This window comes from Stomoxys calcitrans, chromosome 4 (genome assembly GCF_963082655.1).
Source record: "Stomoxys calcitrans chromosome 4, idStoCalc2.1, whole genome shotgun sequence".
In the NCBI taxonomy this organism is placed as follows: Eukaryota; Metazoa; Arthropoda; class Insecta; order Diptera; family Muscidae; genus Stomoxys; species Stomoxys calcitrans.
Window position 1 is genome coordinate 122,001,502 of NC_081555.1, and position 17,654 is coordinate 122,019,155.

The 17,654-nt window shown below is 38.5% G+C and overlaps 1 protein-coding gene across 2 annotated transcripts in view; it reads left to right on the top strand.

The window, feature by feature from the left end:
• LOC106092360 (GTPase-activating Rap/Ran-GAP domain-like protein 3) overlaps nt 1–17,654 on the top strand; it is a 269,008-nt gene that overhangs the window by 236,194 nt on the left and 15,160 nt on the right. For both annotated transcript variants that reach the window (XM_059368097.1, XM_059368098.1), the window contains exon 11: nt 7,323–7,475. In XM_059368097.1, the coding sequence (XP_059224080.1) occupies nt 7,323–7,475 (153 nt within the window). The remainder of the gene's footprint in view (nt 1–7,322; nt 7,476–17,654) is intronic.

Sequence of the window (17,654 nt, forward strand, 5' to 3'; positions counted from 1 at the left end):
CAAGGATATTTTCTATGAGCGCTTAGAGAGAGAATACGACCGAATATTGGCCCTCCCAGTGTATTAAAATCTACCAGGAAAATGATCAAAGATACATCAGTCGAAAATGCTAGTCTTATAGATTTCTCCGCGCTAAAAAAATCATGCACGAGTCACATGATTCGTGAGAGAGATCCAAGTCCAAACACGTGATCGTGCGTGATGGTCCGATTTGAAATTTTGCACGGTGTGTTTTGTCATGATAATAATAATAATAGCAATAACTGTGCCAGGTATGGTTCAAATACGGTTATTATCGGATACAGCTTTCATATAAACCTATCTCCCTATTTGACATTTTGAGCCCTTGGGAACCGTAACTGTTGAACGATTGGGCTGAAACGTTGCTCGCAGTGGGTTATTTTAACTTTTCATATCCATGGTAAGCAATATCCAAATTGATCGGTAACCTGATATAGCTTTCATATAAACCGGTCCTCCGCATAATCTTCTACGGTCCCAAGAAATTTCAAGTTTTACTTGATTTGGCCAAAATTTGGGATGTGAAGTATACATATGTGCTTCAACTAAGTTTGTAGAATTTTTCGCAGAAGTTTGTGGAAATTTAACGCAGAATTCATGGCAGTGGGTTGTAGATCTACACCACATTTAGGGTGGACGTCACTGAATTTTTTAAATTCAAGCGAAATTGGATAATAAATGCGGCTTTTACGTATTTTAGACAATATATTGGGTTGCCCAAAAAGTGATTGCGGATTTTTCATATAGTCGGCGTTGACAATTTTTTTCACATCTTGTGACCCTGTAATTGCATTCTTTCTTCTGTCAGTTATCAGCTGTTACTTTTAGCTTGCTTTAGAAAAAAAGTGTAAAAAAGTATATTTGATTAAAGTTCATTCTAAGTTTTATTAAAAATGCATTTATTTACTTTCTTTTAAAAAATCCGCAAATACTTTTTGGGCAACCCAATAGTTACAGACAATATGGCACCTATATCTATATTTAGTCCGATCTTAACCATACTCCGGTCGAATGAAAGAAGGACCATATTCGGTTGGGATAACGGGAGGCTTGAAGGCTAGGCAAGGTTTAAGTGGCAGTTTTCCATCAGACTGACTTTTACGTTTATGTCCATTGTGATAACACAGGAACACATTCAAGTTTCCCTGGAATGTGTAAGGTAGTTCCTTATCTCGAAACCTCGTGCGATATCCATGTGGCACCCACAACAGGTGAATTTTGAACTTTACAGCCATCGCGTTGAGAGACAGTCTAGGACGGTTTTTGTGTTCAGAAATACGTTCTCCAGGGATTTAATGGCTGCCTGGCTGTCTGAAGAGATATTTATGCCAATCTTCGTTATGATATTATATCTTAGCCAGAATATCCGCTTGATACACACTGCAGTGGTCGGGTAACCTTTTCGATATGACCAATTCCAGATCTTAAGAGTACAACCAAAAACCCACCTGGTCGTCGAGTTTGGAATCATCCGTATTGAAGTCTTTGTAACTTCTATTACTAGGGATATCGTAGTTCCAATCGGTTCTATCAGTAATAGTGGTACAGTACTTTTTATCAAAAATGCGGCTCAGATAAAGAGTAATCCACACTGCCTGAAACATCGGATATTGTATCAAGGATAACACAGTGGCTGTAGCCGCCACATGACCAACGAGAAAGTCTTAGCCTCACCGCAGTAGTCGCAGCAATTTATCTAACCAAATGTCCAGAGTCATTAGATGTATCATTGAATTCAGTACATCAGATGGTCTCGTCCTCAGTGCGGCTGTGATGCACAAACAAGTCATTCTTTGGATGCGTTTGAGTATTGAACAGCAGGTGGAGGTGGTGAAGCGCCGTCCACCAGACCACAACACCATATAGCATTATAGGTCTGACAACTGCAGTATATACCCAGTGCATAACACGCGGTCTAAACGCCCAAGTTTTGCCAATGGCTCTTAAAAATGTTGAATTTGAAGTTCAATTTCCCGTCCAGTAAAATACCCAGGTATTTTGTGCTTTCTATAAATGGAACATTCTCTCCTCCCAAGTAGACAAGTGCCACTGTAGGTAATTGGTATCTCCTGCTGAAAAGAACTATTTCTATCTTGCACGTATTTACGCCTAGACCACATTCGGTAGCCCACTTCGCTGTTGCACGCAGAGCTTCCTGAAGTTTATCTCTTAGAATGCTGGGAAAATTTCCCCTAACCGCTAGTGCCACGTCATCAGCATACGCCTTTTTCTTCCAGAGACAATAATATATTGTTAATGACTATGTTCCAAAGTAGAGGAGACAGTATATCTCCTTGCGGTGTTCCTCAGCTGAACCATCCTTTTAGATCGACAGATCCCAAGCCTAATATAATGCATCTTTTAGAAAGTAAGTTACTAATAAACTTTCTTTCTTTCTTTCTTTCTTCTTTTAGAAAGTAAGTTACTAACAAACTTTCTTACGGTAGAGTTGTAGAGTTTTACATTATTGAAAGAACCTTCAATGTCAAGAAATGCTACCATTGTATATTCCTTGACAGCGAGAGAACCCTCTATGTAGCCGAAAGGTCATGAAGGACTGTTTCAGTAGATTTGCCTTTACCATATGCATGCTGCTGCCGCGACAGGCGATCTCCAGGGATCTTTGCCCTAAGATATGTCTCTATCAACCTCTTAAGAGCCTTCATCATAAAGGATGACAAACTAATAGAACGAAAATATTTCGCCTTTGTGTGGTAAGGGTTTCCTGCTTTCGAAATGAAAATGACCTTCGTGACCTTCCATCCCACAGGTATATAACATGCTGATGCAAGAGTATATCATCAGAGTATATCTCCCTAAGCCAAGAAACCAGTATATCAGAGATAGCTTGTAATTCAACCGGTGGTACATCATCAGGGTTGAAACTTCTTATCTCCCAATAGATTTTCGGCTCAGACACAATTTCCCTAATAGCCTCCGATATCACGTTTTCCGTTGGAGAATTTCCCGGGAAATGTGTATCAACGAGCAGTTCTAGAGTTTCCTCACTAGACATTGTCTCGTTTATGAATATACCCCACCGTAATAGCTCTCGAGGACGGAATCTTCCTTAGCCTAGTGTCCTCAGAAGTATAGACCTTTAGTTTCAACTTATTGAATCCGTAGGATACAACTCCTTCAGACTTGTTGAGGTCTGCGAGACAACCGGAGTTTAGTACGAATACTGCATGTATCCGGTCACCATCAGCCTCATCCAATCTACCAATATTCCAGTCGGTGGTTAAAAGATTGGAATTACATTCCCCTAGTCTTCCAAGCATGGATTCAGGATCTGAGGGAATCCTCGGTATCCAAGCATGCACCATTGTTCGAAAAGGAATATCTTCCTTCTTGAGTAAATCTAGTGCTGTACATGGCTAGATCTTACCAATCTTTTTTAGCGCACAACGATACATTTCAATTGAGCGTTGATCCCCGAAGGCAATTAGTCTGTATCGGCCCCGATAACACCCTGCATCGTCACATCATACTATAGCTCGTCCTAGTTCTTTTAGGCATGGAATGCCCTTCAGGTGACCGCAGCCTTTTGCCTGAGTTTGGGGTAGCCTGTGCAGCGAATTCCAGAGCCCATTTTAGGGAGCCTCTCTCCCTTCGCACCAAGCCAAGCCTCCCTTCGCACCAACCAAGCCTCTCAATAAACCTGATAGCGATACGTCCTCTATTATTCAAACCTCTTAAAGAGCGTGTCAGGAGGTTTGAAACAACTCATTGTTTCGCATTTCAGCCAAATCGAGTGGGTGATAAATGCAGCTTTATGGGTTTAAGATCTTAATTCCGAAGTCGGTCTCTATGGGACCTATTCGAAAACGTGGGACTGTATGGTCCATTTTTATACCCTCCACCATATGATGGGGGGTATACTAATTTCGTCATTCTGTTTGTAACTACTCGAAATATTCGTCTGAGACCCCATAAAGTATATATATTCATGATTGTCGTGTCGATCTAGCCATGTCCGTCCGTCTGTCCGTCCGTCTGTCCGTCCGTCTGTCCGTCCGTCCGTCCGTCTGTCTGTCGAAAGCACGCTTACTTACGAAGGAGTAAAGCTAGCCGCTTGAAATTTTGCACAAATACTTCTTATTAGTATAGGTCGGTTGGTTGGTTGGTATTGTAAATGGGCCATATCGGTCCATGTTTTGATATAGCTGCCATAAAAACCGATCTTGGGTCTTGATTTCTTGAGCCTCTAGAGTGCGCAATTCTTATCCGATTGGACTGAAATTTTGCACGACGTGTTTTGTTATGATATCCAACAACTGTACCCAGTATGGTTTAAATCGGTCCTTTACCTGATATAGCTGTCATATAAATCGGTCTTGGGTCTTGACTTCTTGAGCCTCTAGAGTGCGCAATTCTTATCCGATTGGAATGAAATCGGTTCTGTTATGATATCCAACAACTGTGCCATGTATGGTTCAAATCGGTCCATAACCTGATATAGCTTCCATATAAACCGATCTTGGGTCTTGACTTCTTGAGCCTCTAGAGGGCGCACTTCTTATCCGATTTGAATGAATTTTGGCACGACGTGTTTTGTTATGATATCCAACAACTGTGCTAAGTATGGTTCAAATTGGTTCATAACCTGATATAGCTGCCATATAAACCGATCTGGGATCTTGACTTCTTGAGCCTGTAGAAGTCGCAATTATTATCCAATTTGCCTGAAATTTTGTACGACGGTTTCTCTCATCAACATCAACCATCAACATACGTGTTTATTATGGTCTGAATCGGTCTATAGCCCGATACAGCTCCCATATAAATCGATCTCTCTATTTTATTTCTTGAGCCCCCAAAGGGCGCGATTCTTATTCGAATTTTACACAGGTCTCCAACATAAAATTTAATTGTGGTCCAAATCGGACCATATCTTGATATCGCTCTAATAGCAGAGCAAATCTTTTCTTATATCCTGTTTTGCCTAAGAAGAGATGCCGGGGAAAGAACTCGACAAATGCGATCCATTGTGGAGGGTATATAAGATTCGGCCCGGCCGAACTTAGCACGCTTTTACTTGTCAGTTCTAAAAGTCTTCTATAATAATACATAACATCCGTACCATGTTTCATGGGCAAATTTGCATTTCCAAAGTAAAGTACTGTGCTCAAAGGTCGGCTTCTTATTAATTTATGTACAATACTTTATAAAGTGGCGAACATTACGTTGTTCATTAACGCGTCAAAATAGTTGCATACACACAAAATGGACCAATACGACAACTACATTAAATTATATCTCATTAAAATCTATTTTATCTGTCCATTAACCACATGCGGTGTTTAATCAGCAACACACGCCAACGGTATCAAACAATTAAATAAATATCTGTAGTTGACAGTGACAACATTCTGTAGAATATAATAACAGCACAAAGAATATAATAACAATATATTTTCTTTCTGCCATCTCCACTTGCTTCGGGTCATGTGTCATATGATAAAAAAAAACCAACTTCGCGGAAATCCTTTGGACTACCGACAAAGGGTTCACTTCTTTATTCAAAGAGATGAAGACAAGAATGTAAATGCAGTATCGTATGCAGATATTTAAAAATAAAACAAGTAAGGAAGGGCTAAGTCAGGCGAAGCAGACCTTTAAATACCCCACAAAACATTGGATATGCAGGCTAAGTCGTCGAATTTAAAATTTGGTTAAATTTCATATGTTAGATTAGGTTAGGTTGAAAAGAGGGTGCAGATATTAATCCGCCCCATGCCACTATGGATATATACCTAAGCCAGTAATCGGCTTGCTGTGCGCTATAAAAACTATAAAGTAACCTCTAAAAAGAAAACTTTATGTTAGGAATTCCGTGCTACTTACAAAAACCTTAATTGTTTTCAATGCCACTCCCCTTAGTTGGTTCATGTCTGATATTGTGTCTCCACCTAAGTACCGGTATCTGTTGGACACGAAAGCCGGGCAATGACAAAGGAAATGTTCCAACGTCTCATCATCTTCCCCGCATGCCCTACACATGCTATCACTTGCCGCACCGATTTTACATAAGTGAGCTAGTAGTCCTATGTATCCCGTTACGATATCAATAGTTTTACTGACCTCCTTCTTGTTTCCTTCTTGTTTCCTTTCAGTAATAGCCGCGTCTGGATCCACCCATAGGATTTTCGCCGTCCTACCGACCGTTTCGCTGTTCCACAATGTTTCATGCGCATTCGTCGCCCACTCCCTTAACTAGGACTGCGTCGACCCGATAGGCTTCGGGTTAACCAAGTTTATTGACGGCAGTCCTCTGGCCTTCACCGCCAAATCGCCTGCCCATTATTGCCCTTATGGCAATTTTACTGTCGGTAAAGATGTGCAGACTCGACGTCGTCGCGTTAGCACCACACCACTTCACGCATTCCGTGATCGCCCGGATCTCCGCCTGCAAGACCGTATTATGGTCAGGGAGTCTAAAACAGATCTCAGTCCCTGGGTTTTCAATGTAAACCCCCAGGCCCACTCTCCACTTCCTTCCAGGTTTTCTATCGTCGCCTTGATTATACCGCGATGGTATGAGCTGCTCCCATCCTCAATCCATTCTCCCATCGCCTTAAGTTTCATAGCCGTAGTGGCTGCCTCACACTTAATCTGTATGTCAATGGGTCGGATATCTAGAATAGTCTCCAGTGATATGTACAATTTCGATCAAAATCCCTACACTTTGTAGGAGCCTAATCGTGCAAATTTTTGAGCAGGTTGAATGATACATACGTTTGTAGAGAGCTTAAAAGTAAAAATCTGCATATATATGGGCGCTAGATCTAAAACTGAACAAATTTCTAATAAATTCATCAGTCATCAGAAGAGTTATAAGAGAAACGTTCGTGCTAAATTTTGTGAAGATCGGTTAACAAATTAAAAAAATTTTGAGTATTATTCAAAATCGGACGAAAATATAAATGGGAGCTATATCTAATTCTAAACCGATTTCTATTAAATTTAATAGCAACACGGGCAGTCATAAGGGAATCCTTTGTGTTAATCGGCAAATAACCAAATTATTGCAATGCTAATCCAAATCGGACAAACATATATATGGGAGCTATAACTAAATCTGAACCGATTTCTATGGAATTCTTGGGCCAAATTTGAAGACGATCGACCGAAAATGGAAACAATTTGTGTTTAATGGCTTTATAGCATATTTATTAGATCTTTATGTTACTTTCAAATATGAACAGATATAAACCAGTTTCCATATTACTGAAGTTTCCCATTTAACAAATTTTATAATGTTATTAATATTCCTTCCTTTTTTTATTTTCTTTTCCCAGGATGTGAACTTATTTCGTGAATTTTTACTTGTTAAATTGATTAACGCTGAAAAGGCAACGTTTCAAACACCAATATTTTCTCAGAAACGTGAACGTACCTTGGAAATGCTTATTAAAGACTTGCATGAAGACTATATCGGTGATAGTAAATTGGTAAGTTTAAAACTAACAGAAAAAAAACACAGGTCGCACAAATCTTTTCATGATACATGTAAAAAAAGCATTACGTTGGGCTGCGCCGAAATTTGGATACCCATCACCTCGGATATATACATACATATATATAATTCACAGTTTACCATAATACGGTGAAAAATTCATCATTTATGAACCCATAGTAGCCATGTTAAAATATTTCCACATTTCAACCAAACTCGGCACTAAATTCGAGTGGTCTAATTCAGAATATTGGTCTATATGACAGTTATCTTTAATTATAATCCGATATCCACCTTATTCGGGACGGATCTCATAACTCAATGTACCAAATTGTAGCGAAATCGGTTTAAGAATTAAACTTTTATGGGCCAAAGACTTGAAATCGGGAGAGCGCTATATGTATATGGCAGCTTTATCCAAAAATATAGACTGCTCTGAATTATATTGGGCACGGATGACGAAAAACTCAACAAAGCTCACAGTGCCAAATTCGGCCTAAACCCGAATGATATCCTGCAATGGAATCGCAATGCGATCTAGAATATATTTACTTTTTATGATGGGAAATGGATACTTCGATGTGTTGCAAACGGCCTTCGCGGGTGGTTATAAAAACCTCCTCAACGTACAACTACAGAGAAAAAAATCTGAAAAAAAGGTTTCGTGATTACATCCGATTAGGTATATTTTATGAAAATATCTCTCTGTTCGTATCAACGATCAAATGGAAGCTTTACCTTAATCTGATACGAGTTTTGATTGTGTCTCATCATGGCTATGTTTAGTTTATGCTTACAACAGCTCAGAAGATATTTCACAAGAAATTTATAGTATACGAGGGCTACTGTATAAATTTTCGGCCTAATAATGAAAATGCAATTTTTATCACCAAAAAATTTTTTTTTTTTTTTTTTTTTTGTAATTTTTATTAATGCGATCTATCTAACATTGATATTTAACATTATTCTGGTGTTTTAAATTTCTTTTAGATGGTATTAACCCAGTGGTCAATCCATTTAACATATACATACATAAATTTCAGTTTGAGGAACAATATTTATACAAAGATTTTATTTATGCGATTAGATCTTGTGGTGCTTTTCGTTTTAGCCTTGTAAAAGTTTCCCGATTTGACATTAAGTTGGCCGCTAGGGGGTTTGGATGGTCGTCAATTCTTAATTTATATGACATTAATTGCGATGAAATCTCTTCCTTTACTGTTTTTATGTTTAGATCCTTATGTAGGCGTTCGTTGGTAACGTATGTTGTGGCATTTGTAATTATTCTTAGTACTTTAGATTGAAACTGTTGCAGTAATTTTATATTGGTATTTGAGGCGGTCCCCCATAATTGGATGCCATATGTCCAGATTGGTTTTAATATGCATTTGTATATGAGGATTTTGTTTTCCAAAGAGAGTTTCGAGCGGTATCCAATTAGGTATTTCATTTTTCTCAGTTGAATATCGAGAGCCTTTCTTTTAGTTTGGATGTGTTTCTTCCATTTAAGTTTTCTATCTAGATAAATTCCAAGATATAGGGCTTCATCTTTCTGTGGGATCTCAATTTGGTTCAATTGAACAGGGGGACATGTGGCATGTTTCAATGTATATGTAACTTGGGTAGATTTTGACTCATTGGCTTTTATACGCCATTCACGTAGCCATACCGATAACGTGTTTAAGTACTTTTGGAGGGCATTACTCGCTTTTTGTGCATCTTTACTGACAGCTAATACCGCTGTATCATCAGCGAAAGTCCCGATCACAGCATTCTGTGATCGTGGAAGGTCAGCTGTAAATAAGAGATATAGCAGTGGACCAAGTACACTACCTTGTGGTACACCGGCACGAATATTCTTGATGGTACTTGCTTCACCGGCTTCTTGAACATAAAAATGCCGATCGTTAATATACGATTTAATAAACAGATAAAAATTGATTGGTAACAGCTTTTTTATTTTGTAAAGTAAGCCCTCGTGCCATACCTTATCAAATGCTTGCGATATATCCAGGAATGCAGCTGTACAAAATTCTTTGGATTCAAACGCGTTGTGTATTGTTTCAACCAGACGATGGATTTGTTCTATTGTGCCGTGATTTTTCCTGAACCCAAATTGATGGTCAGGGATAAGTTCTTTTTGATTTACAATTGGCGTTAATCGCTTTAAAAATAGAATTTCAAGAACTTTGGAAAGTACAGACAGCAGACTAATTGGACGATAAGACTTTACTTGGTCTGTGGGTTTGCCAGGTTTTTGAATCATTGTTATTTGCGCAACCTTCCATTGCGGGGGTACAAAGCATCGAGTCAAGCATGCGTTGTATATGTAGGTCAATAAATTTAAAGCATTTGCAGGAAGTTCTTTTAAGATAGTTGGTGTAATCAAATCATAACCAGGTGCTTTATTTGCTTTAAGGGTGTTGATAACTTTAATAACTTCAGCCTTCGAAAATTTTTTAATGGGCAGATCAAGTTGGTGGGTTTCGTCTAGGATTTTTTTAATATTTTCTGGTACAACTTCATTTGTATTTGGGGTAAATACATCAAATAAGTGGTTTGCAAATGTAGTTGCTTTTTCTAAGTTACTCTTTGTCCAAGAACTATCGGGTTTTCTTATTGGGTGATTTATTTTTGGGTATCTCTTGATAGATTTGGTCACTTTCCACAGGGAATAATCTGTAGACTTGTTTGGACCAAGACCCTGAATATTTTTTTCAAAATTTTCATTTTGTATATTCTGTAGAAGAAGTTTGAGTTCGGCTGTTGCTTTGTTTAGTTTCCTCTTATCATCAGGAGATCGCGTTCTTTGCCACGTTTTCTTCGCTTTCCGTTTAATGAAAAGTTTTTTCAAGACGTTTGTTGGAGTAGTGTGATTTATGGAGAAACTTTTCTGAGGTGTTGCATTCCATGACGCTAGTTGAATATTGCGGACTAGATGTTCCACTGCATCTACTAAATCTTCGTCTGTTTTAAGAGGAATGTTCTCACTTAGATTCGTACTTAAAAGATACCGAAAATAGTGCCAATTGGTTTTCTTATTGTGTAATGTACATTTTTGGTCCTGTATTATATATTTGCAATGCACGGTAAGGAGAACCGGTGAATGGTCGGAAGAGAGTTCACAGATCGATGTGCAATTTTGTGATCCTTCGGGGATACCCTTTGAGACACAAAAATCAATTAGATCTGGGGTTTTATTTACATCAGTGGGCCAATATGTTGGGGTACCAGAGGATTTAACGTTCAAGTTCAGTTCTTTGATGGCGTAAAACAGTTGTTTTCCCTTTGGAGATGTAAGTCGGGAGCCCCATAGAGGATGTTTAGCATTGTAGTCACCACAAGCTAAGAATTTGTTTCCAAGTGATCTGAAGAAACTAATGTATAAATCTTTTTTAATGTTATGTTTCGGTGGGCAGTAAATTGAGGAGATGGTTAATGGTCCAAGCCAGTCTTCTACTATAATGTTAGTTGCTTGTATCTCTTGCGCGCAATAATGTGTTCCTTGGTGATGTTTTATGGTTTTTCTTATTAGGATCCCCGATCCTCCTCTTGCTTTGCTGTCAGGGTGATTTACATGATAAAAATCATATTGTGGAATTAAAAGATGAGATTTTTGTGTAAAGTGTGTCTCACAAATTAGCATTACATCTATCTGCCTTGTTCTTAGGAATTCCTTTACTTCTAATATATGGTTTGACAAGCCATTTGCATTCCAGAAAACTATGTTGAGTTGACTCATATGGTAATCTGTGAAAGTTGAGCAGTAACATTCAAAATAAGGCTGGTCATTTGCTGCATTAGAGCATTGAGGCTGGTAAGCATTTCCTTAATGTTGGAGACATTAGGGTTACATATAGGTTGTTGTTGTAGTGTTGGCTGGCTTTGTGGGTGTTGGGAGTGAGATTGAAGAGTAGGGTTCTGGTTTATAATATTTTGGACGTTTGTGGAGTTGGTGACAGCATTGGAGTATGAAGCTGGAGCTGTTAGATTTGATTGTTCTGTGATTGCTTGGGAAGTTATGGCTTGTCTTTCTCTATTTGTTCTTTGAGTTGGAAAGTGTTTTTGAAAAAGTTGTTTATAAATGTTGCAACCTTTATAGTTTGCTGGGTGGTTTCCTTCACATAGGGCACATTTCACTTCGCTAGCCCAATTTTTACGTACACAAGACTTTGAGTCATGACTACCAGCACATTTGATACAAACAGATTTTTTTCTGCAATAAGTTTTAGTATGGCCATATTGTTGACAGTTTGCGCATTGTGGTATGGTTTTCTTTGGACGAGGTGCTTCAAATTTAACAATAGTATTCATAAGTCTTGTGACAGAAAAAAATGGTCTTATTGTTTTTCAAAGTATCCTTTATCATGATTTATGCACTTTTATATGCGCTTAAACCATTTTTTGAAGCACTTTTACATCTCCGATTAAGGCACCCCCAAAACAATATTATTGAACGCTTCAACAGCATTTTCTGGTGACGAAATTCATTGTCCACGCATTTTAATCTTATCTTGCGGAATCAAAAAGAAGTCATTGGGTGCCAAGTCAAGGCTCTACAGCTCGATGTTTTCGTTGGTGGAAAAAAACACAGTTGTCTCCGTGAGCCCTGTCGTATTCTGTGGAAAATGTGTTTTAACCAAAAGGTTCAATATCTCACTGGTAATCCAAGGTTTTTCTTGGAAGATTTCCTTCCTGGAAGGTCCATCTTCGAAATGTTTTCTATTCTTAGACAAATGTCATATTGACAAAGTCTTCTTCTGAGTAGTCTTCCGAATTTTGTTCAGTTAAATTTCCCTTTTTCCAGAAGCTTATCGGATTCGCTGGCCGTGCTATTCTAAACCTAAGGAGAAGGAGTGGTTCAAAGCGACACTACAATTCTCAAAATCATCGATCATCGATGTTCGAACATATTGTCACATTTAATACCTCCTCCCTAATCATATTAACAATAGTATAGGTGCTACCAATATTAAGTTTTATTAGGTCGTTAGTATTCAAGAATTCTGCAAGGGCTCCACTTATTAATGTTGGTACTACCCCACGTAGCAGAGGGTAGCGTGTCAGCCTATGACGCTGAACGCCTGCGTTTGAATCCTGGCGAGACCATCAGAAAAAAAAATATCAGCGGTGGCAACATTTGATAGTACCTTACATGTAAAAACATCTCTCCAAAGAAGTGTCGCACTGCGGCACGCTTTTCGGACTCGGCTATAAAAAGGAGACCCCTTATCAATGACATTTAACTTAAATCGGACTTCACCCATTAATATGTGAGAAGTTTGCCGCTGTTCCTTAGTGGAATGCTCATGGGCACAACTTGCATTTACTACCCCACGAAATGTGGTGAGAGTTAATTTTTTTATGACAAATAACGCAGACCCTTGGACGAATTCCAGTGTCAGTCCAGAAACTTTGTTCCGGGTCGTCCTTGGCTCCTGAATTAAGACAATATGAATCTTGCCTTGCTCTGATGGAGGTTTACTGACTCAACAGGGAATTAAACCCGTCTGCTACGCGGACGATGTTATAATACTTCTAAGGGATAAGGATCCAAATCAGCTATGCAGAAGGGCGGAAAGAGTCAAGCAGATGAGACTCGTCTGGGCTAGACCCAGGGGTCTCGATGTTAACCCAGACAAGACTGAAATCTGCCTGATCACGAGCTAGAATTTAAGTCTATCCCGATAACGCCTAGATTAAGTACCAATAACTAAATAAAACAAATGAAAACGAATATAACTGGCCTTTCACACTCTGTCACTGATACAAACAAATTTCTGTGACCGACTCTGCCCATGGTGAGCTACGCCCCAGCAACCAGAATTAAAATGATCGTTGCAGTTAAAATCTATTTCCTTTTTTTGATTTCTTGAGCACCTTACCCATTTCTAACTATAATAGCACCATTTATATTCAAAGAAGTTTTTATATCACAATCTTATTCGATTTGTTCGTATGTGTAGGGGTTCTTACGTTAAGAGTTTCCTACAGACATATTTATACAAGGGCTTAAAAGTTACGCTGGCTCATAAGCTACCAGTGAAAGTTTGTGAAGATATTTCATCGTCATTTCCATTTGGATTTGAACATTTTTTTATATTGCAATTCAAAAAATTTTCACTATTTATCATAAAGAGATATTAAGATACACAATATGTTAGCAATTTAAATTTCAAGAAATTAATATATAACTTATTTCTAAAGTCCTTCATTACTCACCCCAATGTTCATATCTCTTCGCCATGTGTTGTACTCAAACCCTGTCGTAAGAGGAGGCGTACAAATCACTTGATAGGCGTTTGGCTTTGGATTATATAATTTAACATAACCTCAGAAATTAATTGGATTTTATGTGGCTGTGTAAATATTTCGTTATAGATAGATTAGGGTATATGCGGGGGAGATAAATAACACAACCTACAAAAATTTTGTCAAAGGATGAGTTACCTTTATGAAAGGTAATTTAAACTAGATAATTATTTAAGGTCATAACAATTTTGAAAGTGATTTTGATTGAATGAACCAGACAATGGCACATAGATAGATGAAGATTATGGATTGGATTAATAGGAAAATCTATTTTTCTATTTTTGTATCCACCACTGAAGACTGCGGGTATATTCATTACATCATTCCGTTTGCAACACCTCCAAATATCCATTTCTGATGCTAACTCGATTTGAAATTGTCGTCAATGTCTTCGATGCTTGTACAATCTAAACAGTTTTCTGTTATGATTTCCAACAATTGTGCCAAGTACGGTCCAAATCGGTCTAGCTCTCATATAAACCGATCTCCCGATTTGACTTCTTGAGCGCTTACAAGCCGCAATTTTTATCCAAATTGGCTGATATTTTGCATATAAGGTTCTGTTGTGACTCTCAATAACTGTGCCAAGTACGATCCAAATTGATCTATAACTAGAACCTACCATGGTGGTAGGTTGCCAAGATCCGGCCCGGCCGAACTTAGCACGCTTTTACTTTTTCTTTTTTAGCGTGTTAGCAGTAATTCTTTTTTAGCGTTCAGAGAACTTATTCTTTTTCCAGCTCCCCTAGAAGTGCTTGTCTGGGAGTTCTATCCCTTTCAGCATCCTGCACTTTCGCCCGATGCATACTCCTTAGTCTCCTTTGTCGTGTCACGGATTGCTTTCAACCATCAAATTTAGATATAGCTCCCATACATATCTTATTTCCGATATGGCCATTTAAGCTACAATTTTAGTCCTATCTTAACAAAATCTACCGTAAGATGTTTTACTTGACGTCCTAGTATGTGTTGAGACTTAGGTATAGCTCATATATTGTATATATCTTCCATCCGATATAACCCTTTAAAGCAGAAATAGCCACAGACTAGGTTCTACCGTAAGAAAATCTCACAAGGTTCTATGCGGTATTTCAATAGGTATAAAAAATTTAAATCTGACTAGATTTCAACTTAAGTTCTATGCATTAAAAGTAGTATGTAGACTCGGAGGTGTTGGGTATTATATAGTCAGCCCCGCTCGACTTTTGCCATTCCTTGCTGATTTTTAAATGGGTTTTTAAACGATGATCTGAGACGATCAGACTAATAAAGCCCTTTTTTAGGTTTAAAGCCCCTGGGGGCGTACTTTCGGTCATTTTCGTGCATAAAACAAAATAAGCTGCCATGTAGTGATCCGCTGCTTTCATCGTATTTTCCACTATGGAAATTGTGATCAATTCTTTGAGGATTCTTAGGTTTAGGAATCACACCATACCATTGAAAATCAGGTAATATATGCAGTAATCTCCATATCATTAGGGACACCTTGTTTAATTTACTTTTTATTGAAATTAAATGACAAAAATTTTAGTTTTTATTACTTTTTAGTAATCCCATATGTTATGATTAGGAAAATGTTTATAACTATACTAAAAATGATCCAAAACCTGCCCCTTGGAGCGTTAAACCTTGGTTTTTCTACTAAGAAAAGAGATTTATTGGTCTGATCCTCTCAGATCATCGTAATAATACTCCACTACATCTAGAGTGGTCTCCAGTACATCTGGAGTGGTCTCCACTACATCTAGAGTGGTCACTACAACATCTGGACTGGTCTGGACCTCTCCACTGGAGTGGACTTCGCTAAATCTGGGAAGCCTCTACTGCATCTGTAGTGGTCTCCAATACAACTGGAGTGTTCTCCACGACATCTGGAGTAGTCTCCACTACAACTTGGGTAAAAAAATGCAAATTTTGCCCATGAACATTCCACTAAGGAACAGGGGCAAACTTCTCATATATCAATGAGTGCAATCCGATTCAAGTTTTTTTTGAGCTCAATGATAAGGGGCCTCCTTTTTATAGCCGAGTCCGAACGGCATGCCGCAGTGCGACACCTCTTTCGAGAGAAGTTTTACATGGCATAGTACCTCACAAATGTTGCCAGCATTAGGAGGGGAAAACCACCGTTGAAAATTTTTTCTGATGGTCTCGGCAGGATTCGAACCCAGGCGTTCAGCGTCATAGGCGGACATGCTAACCACTGCGCTACGGTGGCCTCCTACAACTTGGGTGGTTTCCACTAAATCTGCAGTGGTCTCCACTACATCTGGAGTGGTCTCCACTACATCTGGAGTGGTCTTCACTACATCTGGAGTGGTCTCCACTATATCTGGAGTGGTTCCCACTACATCTGGAGTGGTCTTCACAACAACTGGAGTGGTCTTCACAACAACTGGAGTGATCTTCACTACATCTATAGTGGACTACACTACATCTGGAGTGTTCTCCACTACATCTGAAGTAGTTTCCACTACATCTGGAGTTGTCTCCACTACATCTGGAGTAGTCTCCACTACATCTGGAGTGGTCTCCACTACATCTGGAGTAGTCTCCATCACAACTGGAGTGGTCTCCACTTCATTAGGAGTGGTCTCCCTACATCTCAAGTGGTCTCCACTACATCTGGAGTGGAATCCACTAGATTCGAAGTGTTTCCCACGACATCTGGAGTGGTCTCCAGTAAATAAGGGGTAGTCTCACCACATGTGGAGTGGTCTCTGCTGCATTCAGAAAGATTCTGCCTGAGCCAGAATCTTCCTTATGGATCTTCATCACAACTATACCACAAAAAAAGTAGTGTATGAAAACAGTAAAGCTCTAAATGTAAATTGAAAATTAACGACTTCCATGATCAGAAACCCTGAGTAAAGTATGCCGATCATAATAATATAGAGTAATTAAATAGAAACGTTATGTTTCCCATTCAACAAGTTCAATCCTATTAAATTCACTTTTATGTCACATTCATTCCAGCAACAAACTCATATATCACACTTTGCAAAACTCTTAGAAAATGTTCCTCATTAAAAAAGCAAAAAAAAAAACGAAAACTTTCATTACGTTAAAAGGTAGCAATTATTCTGTCACAAATCTTTTTTTAGCAAAAAATCCCAAAAAGTTTACCTTGCACGCCACTTGTCTCCCAAATTGTACGCACTTTTGTCAAAGTCAAGCGAAACTAAGGCACTGATGAGTGATTATCCTTTTTTGTGCCATGGTTGAACTACAACGGTACATACATATGACATATTCAGCACATAAATCATGTTCTGAAACACCAATGACATGCGATTCTTTGCAAAGTGGCAACAAGAGTTCAAACATACCCAGACACATATTGATATGTGACCTTACAAAGTTACTCCTTTCTAGTATCCATGTTGGGTATCGTTGTAGAAGAATCCCAAATGAAAACAATCAAGAAGCACAAACATAAAGAATAATAATATTGACATATGTACAAACACCTTTGAATTCTTTGACTTACAGGATGATGGAGAAACATTGAAAATACAACAATGTTATGACAAGTTTGAAAGAGAATGGTATTATAAAATTGAAGAAATTGTGTGAAAAGAAATTTGTATTGTTAGATTACAGAGAGAAAAAAGTTAAGAATTTTCTAAAACAAGAACAAGTAAGGACGGGCTAATGACAGACCCTACACTACATTTTTTTAAAATTAGCTTGCATTTGAAATGAAGAATTTCGACCAAACTCCGTGCATATTGCGGAAGTCGAAACAGCCATTTCCGAACCTATAAAGTATATATATTCTTGATTGGCATAAAATTCGAAGACAATGTCCGTGAGTCTGTCCGTCCGACTGTTGGCACGTCTGGCCGTCCGTCTTTTATAA